At 37.5% G+C, this 14,567-nt stretch overlaps 1 protein-coding gene across 3 annotated transcripts in view; it reads left to right on the plus strand.

The window, feature by feature from the left end:
• Positions 1–14,297, plus strand: part of LOC118530667 (threonine--tRNA ligase 1, cytoplasmic) — a 33,309-nt gene extending 19,012 nt beyond the window's left edge. The window contains exons 15-20 of one of the 3 annotated variants that reach the window (XR_013445514.1): positions 145–245; positions 334–438; positions 2,412–2,484; positions 4,993–5,107; positions 6,098–7,670; positions 13,542–14,297. Coding sequence is in view for 2 of the 3 variants with exons in the window: in XM_078066614.1 (XP_077922740.1) it covers positions 145–245; positions 334–438; positions 2,412–2,484; positions 4,993–5,107; positions 6,098–6,246 (543 nt within the window). In the remaining variant the exon portion in view is untranslated. Of the gene's footprint in view, positions 1–144; positions 246–333; positions 439–2,411; positions 2,485–4,992; positions 5,108–5,853; positions 6,077–6,097 lie in introns of those variants that run through there. The other 2 variants (XM_078066615.1, XM_078066614.1) reach the window with 2 other exon arrangements.
• The last annotated feature ends 270 nt before the right edge of the window (positions 14,298–14,567 follow it).

Genomic DNA, 14,567 nt, shown 5'->3' on the forward strand with positions numbered 1-14,567 from the left:
GAGTAATGTGATTTTTATTTTGGGGTGAAGAAGACATACTTTAAGTTAGAAAGAAAGAAAGCCAGTCTTGTTATAACTACTGAGTTGAGCTTTAATACAGACAGCATCTTAAAATAACCCAGTCTTTACGTCTTTACTTCTTAGATTGATATACAGATTAAAGACGCAATTGGTCGGTACCACCAGTGTGCAACAATCCAGTTGGATTTTCAGTTGCCCATCAGATTTAATCTCACTTTTGTAAGGTGAGTTTCTGGAGTCTGCTCTGAGTACTCGTCTTTAGGGGGATATAAAGGAATATGTAAAGTAAAATAATATTTTTTTCCTATGTAGCCATGATGGTGATGATAAGAAAAGGCCAGTGATTGTCCATAGAGCCATCTTGGGGTCAGTGGAAAGAATGATTGCTATCCTCACTGAAAACTTTGGCGGCAAATGGTAATTTTTGTCATTGTTTTTGTCTAGACAATGTAAATTGACTAAAAGAAATGTCTGCTGTCCAGTTTAGTTATGCAGTAGAAAAGGAGAATGATCTGATTGGTCACTTCTAATTAATGACAGGTGTTCACTAAGGAATCCTAATCTAAACCCAAATTTTTGCTTTAAGAATAATTATTAGTAGTATTTTTATTTCAGAATTTGATTTGTTTGAATGTTATGTAATACTCTCTAATTGGGAGTTATTATACACTAAGAAGCACATTTGTTGCTTTGGGATTAATATGGTTTTGATGTTTCTGTCTGAGTAAACAAGAGTAGGCTTTGGGCTTACTTTGTTGAGGATTGCTGATCATAATAAGCAAGTATTTTGACATCCCTTAGAAGCCAATTACTTTTTTTTTTTAATTGATCTTACTTCAGGGGTTCTTTTTTTTATTTTATTTTATTATGTTATGTTAATCACCATACATTACATCATTAGTTTTTGATGTAGTGTTCCATGATTTGTACTCTGGTTTCTCTTCAGATCGTATAAATCTTTCGCCAGTTACTTTTTAATTGAAAGTACAGACTCCAGACTGATCAACATTTTTTGTCTTGTTTCTACAAGATTATGCTTTTGCTGGCAGGATATGAGCACATGACTTCCTTTTTATTTTTAAGCAGTTTTGTCTGGGCCCACAATTTGTAAAGGCAGTTGAAAGCCACACAAGGTTATAAAACACCCATTTTGTAGAGTCTGCCATATTAATTGTATTGATACAAAACTTTTGTAAAATGTTAATGTGTTTTACCTTATATATGGTAGTCATTTCAATTTTATTTCTAATTTGGTTCGTTCAGTCATTAAAGGGAGTTTCTCATACTTGTCAGTGAAATGAGATCATCTCTTTTCAGTTCTGTTTCACAAAATCAAATCAAATATGGAAAACACTCTACGTGGTTTCTAGAGACTAGGGCGATCCTCAGCTGATTGTTCTGTCAAACCTGTAATAGGTGGGAAACAGCCAGTTCGGGCAGAATTTAGTGCCTTTTCCCTGCTGTAATAAAACAACTGAAACTAGAGGACTGATTAAGAGAAACACTAGTCCTAATGTCTGCAGCATAGGGAGGATTTGACACCTGAAATACTGCACAGTAGAGTTACAAATGGTCAGTTTTTAATAAGAAGTGAAAACATAGGAGAACTTAGGGTAGTCAGGCTTGCAAGACTCCAGACATTATCAAAAGAGGCGCTACAGGTGGCAGTCTGCCTTTCAAAAAAAAAGTGAAAACACTCATTTTTATCAAATACTGTCACCAGTTATCATTTATAATTTGCTAAATCCCGCAAAATGGATCTTGAATAACTGAAGGCATGGTCTGGTCCATGTCCCCCATGAAGAATAATTAATAAGAGAATGTTGAACAGTGAATCACTAAATGCAGTTCTTTCTTAGCCCCTCTGGCAGCTGGTGCGTGATGTTCTGTTTCCTGATACGTTGAGGTGCAAGGCATAGTCCCTGCCCTCAATGTGCTTTGCCATCTGCCTAGTAAACCAAACCTTAGTTACGGATCTTCCTGATTTAAGTTGCCCTCTCTGCTCCTGAATCCCCTCCCTTTAGTCTTTATTGGATATAAGGGTCAGGGGAGAGTTTTTTAAAGTGGCCCTTGGAGCGCCTGGGTGGCTCAGTCGGTTAAGCGTCTGCCTTCGGCTCAGGTTGTGATCCCAAGGTCCTGGGATTGAGCCCACATCGGGCTCCCTGCTCAGCGGAGAGCCTGCTTCTCCCCCTCCCTCTGCCTGCCGCTCTGCCTACTTGTGCTCTCGATCTCTGTTAAATAAATAAAAATCTTTAAAAAAATAAAAAAAAATAGATAAAGTGGCCCTTACATATTTTAGGAAGATACTGAAAAGCAGACTTAAGAAATGTGCCATCGTTTTTTAGGAAAGGACCCCAATCCACATTAAATATTTTTAATTTCTTCTAAAGGCCCTTCTGGCTGTCTCCTCGCCAGGTAATGGTAGTTCCAGTGGGACCAACATGTGATGAATATGCCCAAAAGGTAATCCTTAAATACAACTTTTCTTTCAATTTACTGTCTGCCACTTGGCTTTTTATATCTCATAAGATATACATATCCTTGGTAGATCAAGCCACTTGTGGTATAGAGAAATGTTCCTATTTCTGAACAGATTACATTACCTCTTTGATACTTTCCTACGTTTCATGATCAGAAGACGTAATTTGGATAGTGTTTTAAATACACTTGTATATTTTAGTGTTTGTATGAGGAAATAATGCCCCAGTACGATACGTAATTTCAGATGCATGATGCAATTTAAGCTGCTCTTTGATCAAAGAATAATTTTGCTTCATGTTTGTAATGTAAATTTCTTCAATTATTTGCAAATTTTCTTTTACCTTAATGGTGTGCCAGACCCATGTTTTGCCCTACCCATTGAAAAACTACCTTACTAACAGATTTGTAAATATCCATTCATGCTTCACACCTTAAAGACTAGAACAGTCTGTTCTGTTAGAGGGACAATTCCATACTAAGGAATTTCAAATCGTTAAAAGTCGTGTTATAAATAATCATTGTTTCATAATTGCAAGCTAAAAGTAATAAATTGGCTAGTTAAAACAGATTTAAATATCAGGGAACAATATCATAACGTCAAAACCATCATGTTTCTAGATCATCAGAATAAATTGTACTCAGGTCTTAACTGTTTTTAAAAAAAATTCATGAACATTAGAACACCTGAAAAGCAAACCATTCAGACGTACTATATTTCTGTTACTGCGCACAATAGTTTTAGTTATAAATGATAAAAATCAGTTATGTCCCATGCTTAATTGATTGTACTTTCTCTTATTTGCACTATGAAAGCTCACATGGTAGGGGAAAGGTCTGTAATTAAATAACTCATTTCTCAACTGTGACAATAGACTTACCCCCGTTCCGTCAGTGGTGGGGGTGGTATTTGGAGTTATGCAGGCATGGGGTTTTTGGTTCTATTGAGTGGACGCGTGGGGGAGCACTACTACTACTGATACTTAATGACGAGAGACCAGATGTGCTAAACAGCCTGTGAGTATCCACTTCACCAGTTCCTGAGTAGTGCAACTCACATGCACACAAGGGCCCGTGTGAAGAAACTAAAACACTATGCTTTATTCTTTAAAATAGTTTACAGTTGAAAGTATAGTCTTATCCTGGCACCTGTAATAAACCATGCAAGAACCCTTCTAAAATTTGCGTACTTAACAAAAATCCCTCTTGGTTAATGATCATGTAGACATAACAGCCTGTTAGTGAAATAAAAATGGTTTATTCAGATCTTTTTGTCCTGTTAGTGGTAATTGGTTGTCAGGTAGATGGAAATTTTAATCTAGTTTAATTTAACGTAAAATTAATAAAATTTAACGTAGTGTTGCCTTTTTTTGGAAAGGAAAAATATTGAAAACATTGTTTACTGTTTAATATACAAAAACTTAAGATGGTAAAGTGGAGATGGTATTTTTGAGGGGAGAAAAAAAGGCATGGAATAATAATCTCTAATGTAGATTGCCAACTTTAGATTCCTGGAAGTTTATTTCAAGAAATTCCAATTTGATCTTTGCCTCTGGCTCCTTCATTTAAGAAGGTTTCTTTTTGGGGCACCTGGGTCGCTCAGTCGGTTAAGCGTCTGACTCTTGATTTTGGCTCAGGTTCGTGAGATCAAGCCCCGTGTCTGTTTAAGATTCTCTCTCTGCCTCTCCCTCTGCCCCTCCAACCCCCACCCCCACTTGCACGCTCTCTTAAAAAAATGCTTTTTTTTTTTAATCAAAAAGAAAATACCTGTTCAGAAAGAAAAAAACTACTTTTTAGTATTTCTCAAACTTGATATTTTATTATACATAAATTATTCTTGTAGAGTTCTATTTTTTTTTCTTATAGAGTTCTATTTAGCTTAGGTCCTATACACAAAGTTATTATTAAAGAAATAATTAGTGTTAAAAGACAATTTTATATGACTGTGTTCCATTCTCTAGAAACACAAAAAGCTATTAAGATGGTTTGGGCCTATTGTTTGTGCTGTCAACGTTTCATATTAAAATGTTGCACACACAAATGACAGCAACAACTGAATTCCTGTTACCAGCTTGCTGCCTATTTGAGGGATCAGAAATATTACATTCTGTGTTAGATTGGACATCCATCATTATGTATTAATGTGGAGACTGATAAGCAATTTGTTTCTTGGCAACTATTTAGTGACCATAAGATATGTTTGCAAAAGGATTTTTTTCTTTTGTAAAGAACTGATTAAATTTAGCTGATTGCCTGAATTCTGATTTTTAAGGATTTTCTAAAACATTTACCTCTCAAAAGCAAAATATGTCATTTTAGTTTTTGAAAATGTAGTCCCAAGTCACAGATTAATAACATATTCTTCAATATACCTACTAACATTCCTTTTTTAATAATTGCATAACTATTCAAATCATATGTTAAATAAAATCATTTAAGATCAAAATATAATTCTTATTTTAGATCTGAAGAATTCTGTATCTGTTTAAATAGGTACGGCAACAATTCCATGACGCTAAATTCATGGTGGACGTTGATCTGGATCCGGGCTGTACGTTAAATAAGAAGATCAGAAACGCACAGTTAGCACAATATAACTTCATCCTAGGTAAGAAAGGAAACTTACCAAAGAAAACCTGCCAAACCTTAGGAAAACACTGACGTCTTGAGACTTAATGAGAATTGTGTTCGTTAGTTTAGTTCTCTCTAATCCAGATTCTTACACTATGAAGTTTGTTCATTTGTTGTAACAAAGGGAAATTTTGGTGTGAAAAAGAATAATGGTAAAGGTTTGTTTAAAAATCTTCTTTCCTTTATCTCCTATTCCTTCATATGGTAAGTTTTTATTAAGTTGACTGGATTAAGTGACTCAGTAAGTACAGTGGTTTGAAGCATTATGAAATGATAGATTTTTTTAAATGAAAAGATTTTTAAATTGGTCGCCCAACTATACATGGTCACCTGATGAACATTTTATTTTTATTTTATTTTATTTTATTTTGTTTTGTTTTGTTTTTAAATAGATTTTATTTTTTAGAGCACTTTAAGTTTGTAGCAGAATTGAGCGGAAAGGACAAAGTTATCCTGTACACCTCTTGCCCAAAACCGACACAGCCCCCTCACTACCAGTATCCCGCACCGAACTGGTAGACTTCTTACAAAGTCTGCAGTTTACAGCAGTGTTCACTGTTGGTTTTGTACATTCTATGGATTTGGACAAATATATAATGACATTTGTCCACCGTTACGGTTTCACTGCCCCCCCAAATTCTCTGTGCTCCACATACATAACACTCTTCCTATCCACAGGAAACCACTGATTGTTTTTGTTTTTTTTTTTTACTATTTCCATAGTTTCGCCTTTTCCGGAATGTCATATAGTCGGAATCAGTATGTAGCCTTTCTAGATTGGCTTCTTTCAGTGAGTAATAATGCATTTAAGTAAGATTCCTACATGTCTTTTCATGGCTTGATAGCTCATTTGAACATTTTAAAGAATCAGAAGCTACATGGTGGCTTCTGGGTCCTAGGATCATTTCTGTTCAAATGTTCAATAAAAATCCTGCCACCTAACAAAGCTTTGTGTCTTTTGTTTTAGTTATTGGTGAAAAAGAGAAAGCCAGTGACACCGTTAATATCCGTACAAGAGATAATAAGGTACATGGAGAGCGTACGATTTCTGAAACCATCGAGCGGCTACAGCAGCTCAAGCAGTCCCGCAGCAAACAGGCAGAAGAAGAATTCTAATGAAGAACTTGACCCAGATCGGCTCAGTGGGAAAGGATTCTGTAACATTAATTTTATACTCTAGAAAACATCAATTTATACCAAATTTGGAATAGTTCAGCAGAGTCTGCATAGGTGACTGCAGGATCAGCCTATTTTGTGACCCATACAGGTTTCAGACAACACGTATTTGAAGGAAGTAATTAAAAGACATTAAAGTGGGGCGCCTGAGTGGCTCAGTTGGTTAAGCGGCTGCCTTCGGCTCAGGTCATGATCCCAGCGTCCTGGGATCGAGTCCCATGTCGGGCTCCCCGCTCAGAGAGGAACCTGCTTCTCCCTCTGTCTCCTGGCTTGTGCTCTCACTCTCTCTCTGTCAAATAAATAAATAAAATATTTAAAAAAAAAAAAAAAAAGACATTAAAGTGATTGTATTTGTTAAATAAACACTGGAGCACTGGAAATAAAACATGAAGAATGCTTTAATGTAATGTGGGAGAATGTTTTTTTATAAATTTAATGAAGTTGAAAAACAAAAATTTTCAGATTTGATTAAAGTAAAAGACCAGAATTGGATTATATTGTAAAAATAAAAACTTGAATTCATGTAAGTTTCAATGCTCTGTCCTTCACATACGCATACACCTGCCTGGAACAAATTGTGTGATTCAGTGATTATCTTTAATGTTTTTTAATACGTTGTCAGTTGGGAGGGAATGCTGTTCTCAGAGTGGGGGATGGGCTGGTTGCCCGCTTCTCAGGCATAGGAGGCATTTTTTTTTTTTTAAGATTTTATTTATTTATTTGACAGAGCGAGAGACAGCGAGAGAGGGAACACAAGCAGGGGGAGTGGAAGAGGGAGACGCAGGCCTCCCGCCGAGCAGGGAGCCGGATGCGGGGCTCGATCCCAGGACCCTTGGGATCATGACCTGAGCCGAAGGCAGACACCCAACAACTGAGCCACCCATAGGAGGCATTTTTTAGGAGTGTCACTTCTTTTTGGATATGAACAATTAGAACGAACTATGGATCTAATATAAAGTAGATGTGCACAAATTTTTAAGATGAAGATGAGTTTTCAAAGAAATACATGTGGCTGGCAGACTGCTCTGGGCCATAGCATCCTGGTTATACAAATTCCTTATTCTCTCATAAGGAATAATTTTTTAATTTTTTACCGGTAAATGATGATTGGGAAAGTGCCACAAAATGAGTTCCTTGTGTGGACATATATTAATTCCTCTTTAATACAGTCATCTGGAAAAGGCAACAGCCTGTCAGTTCTCTAATAACCCCAGTAGCTTGTTCGGCAGGGTCACTTGAAAATGAAGTCATTTCGCATAGATTAATCCTTAAAAGAGAGAAGACCTCTAATCATAGGGATTTTTTTTTTCAGAACTTTATGATTAAGCCTTGCTTATAAACGTCTACGACTTAGCTTTTGACAGGTTTGTAATGAACTTTTATATGTATTTTGAGAACAATTATATATTTGAAACAAAACTTTACAATTCTAAGTCATAACACCAAAATTTCTGATTCATTTTAAAACCATGTATTTGATTTTTATTTCTTTACAATTCATACTATCTTAATTTGAATTTTTCTTCAGTTTGAAAAAGTTCATATCATAGAATCATTTCAGATGGTTTCCATAATAGTCCAAAAACCAACCTTGGTTTAGCTAGATATTTTTTGGTACTTATTTTACACAAAGCAACAAATGGGTTATAAGGGATTTCCTTGAAGTGTTTAGAGAAGCTTTATAAACCTCTCAGAACTTAAGATATGAAAGTATAATAAAGGCACAGGTAGGTAGGACCGGGAGTCAAAGAATCCTCTTTGTAACTGACACCTTAGCCTTAGTCCTCAGTCCTCAGTTCTAGTGGAAACATTAGGGCACAACCCTGTAAGAGCTCTTGGAACTGGGCGCTTATCCCATCAAAGCTCTTAAGTCTGTAGTTCCTCCATTGCGTTGTTTTGTTTTGTTTTGTTTGTTTTTTGTTTTGTTTTTGCTCTCTCCTGGAGTGCAGAGACTGTTCTATTCACTGTTTTATCCATCCATTCTATTCTGGTATTTGACTTGAAGAATTGAAAGAGCCGAATTACTAAGCTTTTATCAAGGAGCTAGTCTAGAGTTCTCTGATCTCGGTAATCAAATATGCCAGAACAGTTTTAGAACAGTGACAGCACAGCTGCAAACAGCATGCGACTAAATCCGTAAAGACCAATTTTGTGAAGTAAAATAGGTACCAAAACCAAAATACGTAGCAAAATGTGTAAAATAGGTGTGCCTAAACCAGAATCTGCAGAGACTAAGTCAGCAGTACTGAGGCAGGTTAGGGAGGTAGAGGCAAGGTAAAGGGTAAAGGACCTAGAGTGGACTGAGTTCACACAAACCCTCTGCTGACTCGTGTGCCCCATGAGTCCCCTCAGCTCACTTCTGCACCTTTGTTAACAGCAAGGGACACCTGCATCTCACTTCGGACCCCTGTACCATGACTGATAGCCCAGTGCTCCTCAGATCACTGGGCATGCGAGTCACCAGAAGGTGGCATGAAATACTCTGTAGGTTCTGGACTGGGTTCGAGATGCTGCATTTAACAAGCTCCCAGCTGGTGCTGAGAAGCACACTTTGAGAAGTCACTCATTCTGACGGGTCTTGCTCAATTCGGCCTTAAAAAAAAAAAAAAGTTGAACAGTAATAAAAGGCTTAGGAGGAAATCAGCCTCTTGTCCTTTGACCCTCACCTATTCCCACTGCCCCAGACAACCACTTTTAGCCACGCTGGTGTATGCCCTGTTCCTGTTTCTAAAGACGGCTGCTCTCTCTTGGTTCATCAGTTTTGGAACCCCTCTATTGACTTCTGTTTCAAAAGGTGGGGATTTTATTTTGTACTCCTTCATCTTCTCCCTCCATCGTTCCAATATCTCACCTTTTTGTTAAATCCATATTAGGTGCTATTTTTACTATGTTCATAAATGCTATTGCTCTAATAAGCCAAATAGTCTTCTATGATTACATTATTTTTCTAGCACAATTTTTTGTTTTACTGGAGTTAATAATTATCTTTTAAAATATTTTCTTGGAGTATCTGACTTGACCAGCTCTGTTTTATTCCTTTCACTGCAGTTTCCCAAAAGTCAAAATTTTTTCCAGCTTTATTGAGATATTATTGACATATATGTGAGTTTAAGGAATACAATGCAATGATTTGATACACATATATGTTGCAAAATGATTATCACAATAAGGTTAACACCTTCATCCCTTCACAATTACAATCTAAAAGTCAACTTGGACAGACAATTCACTGGTTCCATTTATCTTGTGAGACAAATCCCCTTTAGATTCCCGTCTCCTGCTCCAATCCAGGCTCATGGCAGCCCTCCCTGTGTCAGCCCCACCTCTCTAGCATGTTTGGTCCTCTTTCCTGGATTCCATGTTTTCCTTTTTCCGGGCTACTTCCTGTTGGACAGGATTTTCCAGTTGCTTTTCAAAGAAGGATGCATAGGATTCTTGACTGCAAACAAATTTTTTTTCTCAGAATTGAGAAGACCTTGATTCCATTTTCTTCTGCCTTCTAGTGCTTCTATGAGGAATCCATTCCGATTCCCGTTCTTTTGTATGTCCCCTATCATTTTCTCTGAAAGGTTTAGATCTCTTTCATTTAGCGTTATTGTTCTGAAATTTCATGATGATGGTGTAGGTCTTTTGACTTCCAGTACAGTGAGTGAGCAGCCTTTTCATTCTGGACATTTGTATGCTTCCGTCCTGAGAAATGCTTTTTGTGTTGCCTTTGATGGTTTTCTCTTCTGTTTTCTGTTCTTAATGGACTCTCTATTATTTAGGGGTTTGTTTGATTTTAGTTTTCAAGAGTTCATTCTTGTTCTTATGTTATTCCTTATGTTATCTTAAAGCATCCTATTCTTGTTCCTTGAATTCAATTTCTTAGGGTATTTGTTTAAATTACATTCAAGTTTTGTTTAGCACACTGTATTATCTCCACTTTCTTCTAAGTTTGTATGTTTATGTTCTGGTCTCTGTCATATTGTAAGTATGCCTAACTGCCAGAAATCCTTGTTGAAGAGTGAGCACTAAAATACATATTAGAAATGCGCGCGCGCGCGTGTGTGTGTTATGGAAGGTATTTTATGGGTTGGAGGATTCAAGGAATTAATATCTGGTGGGCAAATTATTTTCTCATTCTCTTCTGTTCTTAGTGGAACTTCTATTATTTAGATGATCTACTTTCTAAGAGTTCTCCTTAACTTTATTTTCCCATTCATTCTACTGATTTTTTTAAAAATATTTCAATTGTTTACTTTTTAAGTTGTTAAAAGTTCTTCCTTGTTCTTATCCTGTTTCCTTATATTATAGCATCCTGTAGGGGGCATTAAGTTTCTTTAGAGAACTTTCTTCCAATCTTCCTGTGAGGTAGCCTGTGGCTTTTTGGTGTTGCATTTGGGAAGGGGGCTAAGGAGAGGAAGTCTAACAGCCAGTATGCAGACTGTCACTTACACTCCTATGGCCAGAATAGTACATCATCATAGCCCTCCCCCGACTCTGCTGTCCCTGCAGTCTGTCTGGTTCTCTAAAGAATAAATCCAACAATCTTGGAAGGGGCGGGATGGGGGCGGGCAGGATGGAACAATCACCTGACTGCACAAGTTAAGATGCAGACAGGAGTCTTAACTGCTCTCTATGCACTTTCAAACAATGCTTTTATATTTACTTCCCCTTTTTCCCTTGTACCTGATCCTCTAATTCCTGAATCCTCAGTTCTTCAGGGCAAATAGCCTTGCTACTCCTACCCTTTCCAAGTACTTAAACTTGACCTTTCTTTTCCCTGCTGCAGCCAATGCCCCATTTACTTTCCATCTTCAGATGTTGTGGTTTTGGTTACAAATGTGTCCTCCTAGGGCAGCCTGCTAATTGCCTGTCCAACTTCTTCCTTCCTGAACTCAGATTTTGTTGAGGAAGTCACTGTGCCCTCCTTAAGATGCTCAGCTTCCCAGAGGTTTGTTTTTCCCCTGGGAGTACTCATGAGATAGATCTGACCAATGAGATAAGAATGGGAGTCCTGGGTGGGAGTTCTGGGAAAGCTTGCTAAAGAGGACATTTTTTTTTTTTTTTGGCCCTTTCCCTGCCCTTCTTGTCAATTCCTTCTTCCTCTTTCTGCTTGGAAGGCAATTCAGCAGCCATCATGCACCCACAAGGTGACTATGAGAATGAAAGCCTCATGTTCATAGTGAAGAACAGAATGATAGAAGGACCTCAGCTCCTTGGTGATGTTGTGGATCTGCTGAACCTGCCCAAACTGCCAAACTCTGGGTTTCTTCTGTGAGAGAAATAAACACACGTTTGATTAAATTCCAACGGTCACGTTTCTGGTTCATTATAGCCAAAGCAGTCCCCAGCTCATACACCTTCTTTCATCAAAGATGAACAAGTGTTTTGCTCTTTGTTTCAAGGTCATTATTTGAACTAACAGGACTGAAAGTCCTTTATCTGCTTTAGGATCTCACAAGAGTCTAGTCTTCCAATTCCTTTTATTTTACCCCTGCCCCAGGACACCTTTTGCTTTTCCTCCTCACCAAGCCTTGACTTCCATGGCTGATCACTTGAATTCCTTTTTCACTAACACTCTCAACTTTCAAACATTGTGGCTCAGTTTGACCCATTGAACAAATACTTAACCTTCCTCCATTCCTACAGCCAAACGACTGGGCACTGTTAGGAAAAAGTATAGAACCATAAGAATTAGTGCCACATCCAGTTCATGATCTCCAACTCAGATGCACAATAATTTATCCTCGTGAGTAGTTTCTTTATCCAGTCTCTCAGTAACTATCACTACTTTCTTCAAATCTACTACATCTCTCTCAGCTTAAATCTATCTAAAAGCCTATGGAAATCATGCGACTTTATGTTTTCAAATGTCACTTCACACTTCATCTACCCCCCTCACTCTCAGTAGACTACTGGCTCTCCTCTTACTTCATTAAACCTGGAAATCTCTATCAGTGCTTCCCTCCTTCCCTGCAGTGATGAGGTCTTCTTCCTTCTCCTTTTAAGGCCAACCATTCTACTGGAGCTCTTGGTCCTGTGGGAGAAAATGTGGTCTAGAGGCAAAGGTATGGGCCTTGTAGCCAGATGTTTGGGTTAATATCCTAACTCGCACTTACCAGTTAGGCAAGTTCATTTAATTTCTCTGAGCCTCTTTTCTTATCTATAAACTGTAGATAATGCCTCTTTCATGAAATTGTTATAGAGTCACTAAGTTTTTTATGTAGTGTAAGAAAATAATGTTGTTCTCATTTTTCTCCAGCACTTTGCTACAATAGTTATTTCTGCTCTATCACCAACTTCTCTACCTCTCAACCCCAAAGCACCATCTTTTCTGTTCCACTGTATTGTGTTTTTGCATATTCTGACTTCAACCCCCTCCACGCCATTGAAGGGGTGCTTTCCAAAGACCAGAGATACTCTGTGCTGCATTTGACCACTGTCTCTGAAGGAATTCATGTGTTCAGGGGGAAAAATAGCCCATTGGGATCCAACTATGGAACTGGGGCTTCATTAGGCAGTGATCAATGAGGATCTTGTCCTCATGGAGTTTACAGTCTAGCAGGAGAGGAATAAATCAAATACTTATAGTCCTGATGTATACTGTGAAGGAGGAAGCACTGGGACAATGGAAGCATGCATTGTCTGCAGAGTCATGGAAGGCAGATCAAGAATGAAGGGCAGACTGTGAAATCAGGAGCTGTGGAGAATGAGAGCAAGGGACTGATGGAAAAGCTATCAGGACAGAAGTGACCAGGCTTGGGAGGAGGATGGGGAGAAAGAAGTAGCGGGAATAGGAGGCAGGGATTCTGTGGAATTGATTTAGATTTGCAATGGCCTGCTTGAAGTGACATTTACGTGTTGACTTCAGAACTATAAAGTCATGTGCTTTCTCTAGGCTCTTAAAATATTCAATCAGGGAGACTTAGGTAAGCCAATTTCTTCATGGCGTGACTTCCTGAAGTGCATTAAAGATCTCCAGTGATGCTGGAAGTCCGTTTATCTAAGGGGACTCTCTGGCTACTAGTGTAAGGAATTCACTCTGGGAAAGCCTCATCTAGGAATCTGTAGTCATGAAAAAATGAGGCTATTTTAATTCCAGGCAGCAGAGGGCAACCTTGCCCTCCTTATCCAGATTGGTACAGGCTTCAGATAAGGTTAAAGTAAAATCAGTTAAAATCATCTTAGTGCTAGTTCGAGATTCTTCTGTTTCCTCCATGGTTACCCCAAGTTTATCTCCATTATTGCAGAAAATCAGCCATGAGAATTGTTGGAATAAGCTGCCCATTGAGGTGCCAAAACTAACTCAGGTGGAAACATCTTTCTGAGTTGCCCACTTACTGGAGAAGCATAATGGAATCAAACAACATTATTTGATTATGTTTACATCTTAAAATGGGACCTTGCACTGGTCATTCTCAGCTGCTCCTCATTATAACCATACAAGATTATGTTTCATATGTGTATGTATTTATCATAAATTAAATGTAAGCTCATTTAGAAAAACTAGAAAATATAAATAAAGAATAAAAGACTCATAATTTCATAGCATAGATAATTACCATTATACTTTCCTGTATATCCATCCACATTTATCCATCCACATTAGACTTATAAATAGGATTATATGTTATAAGTTTAATTACCTGATTTTCATTTTTGCTTTATATCCCAAACATCATTTTAATGTCTACAGAATGGATCAATAAATGACTATAACACATGAATTTAATAAAATTCCTACATTTGAGCATTTAGCCTTCCAGCCTTCTAAAATTATATACAGGAATTTTGAAACAACTTGTAATGCAACCTTCTAATGTATTTTTGTTGATGTTAAAAAACTTTCTCTGTTTTCATTATTTCCCTATTCATATTCTACATTAACCATCGTTATGTTTCTCTCCATACCTCTCTCCAAGTTCATACAGGAATGTTCAACCATCTATGCACTTACATAGTTTTTTTTTTTAATAAACAAAAAAAAAATAGCATTATAGGACATACATCTTGCTTTTCTTGCCTAACAGTAAACAGCGGCAAAACCTTCAGGTCTATGGGTATAGATCCAATTTATCCTTTTAAGAAGCTGTAGACAATCCCATTGTAAGACATAATCACTTACCTAACAGAGAAAGACAACTTTGCCGACCTGAAGGGTAAAAAATGCTAACTCACCGCTCAATGATTTTGTTTCTTCTAGTACTAGGATGTAAAATAAACTGTTGAATAAGAGATATAGGCATTGCTTCCAATTTGAAGACAAGAGATGGCAG

This window comes from Halichoerus grypus, chromosome 2 (assembly GCF_964656455.1).
Source record: "Halichoerus grypus chromosome 2, mHalGry1.hap1.1, whole genome shotgun sequence".
Classification (NCBI taxonomy): Eukaryota; Metazoa; Chordata; class Mammalia; order Carnivora; family Phocidae; genus Halichoerus; species Halichoerus grypus.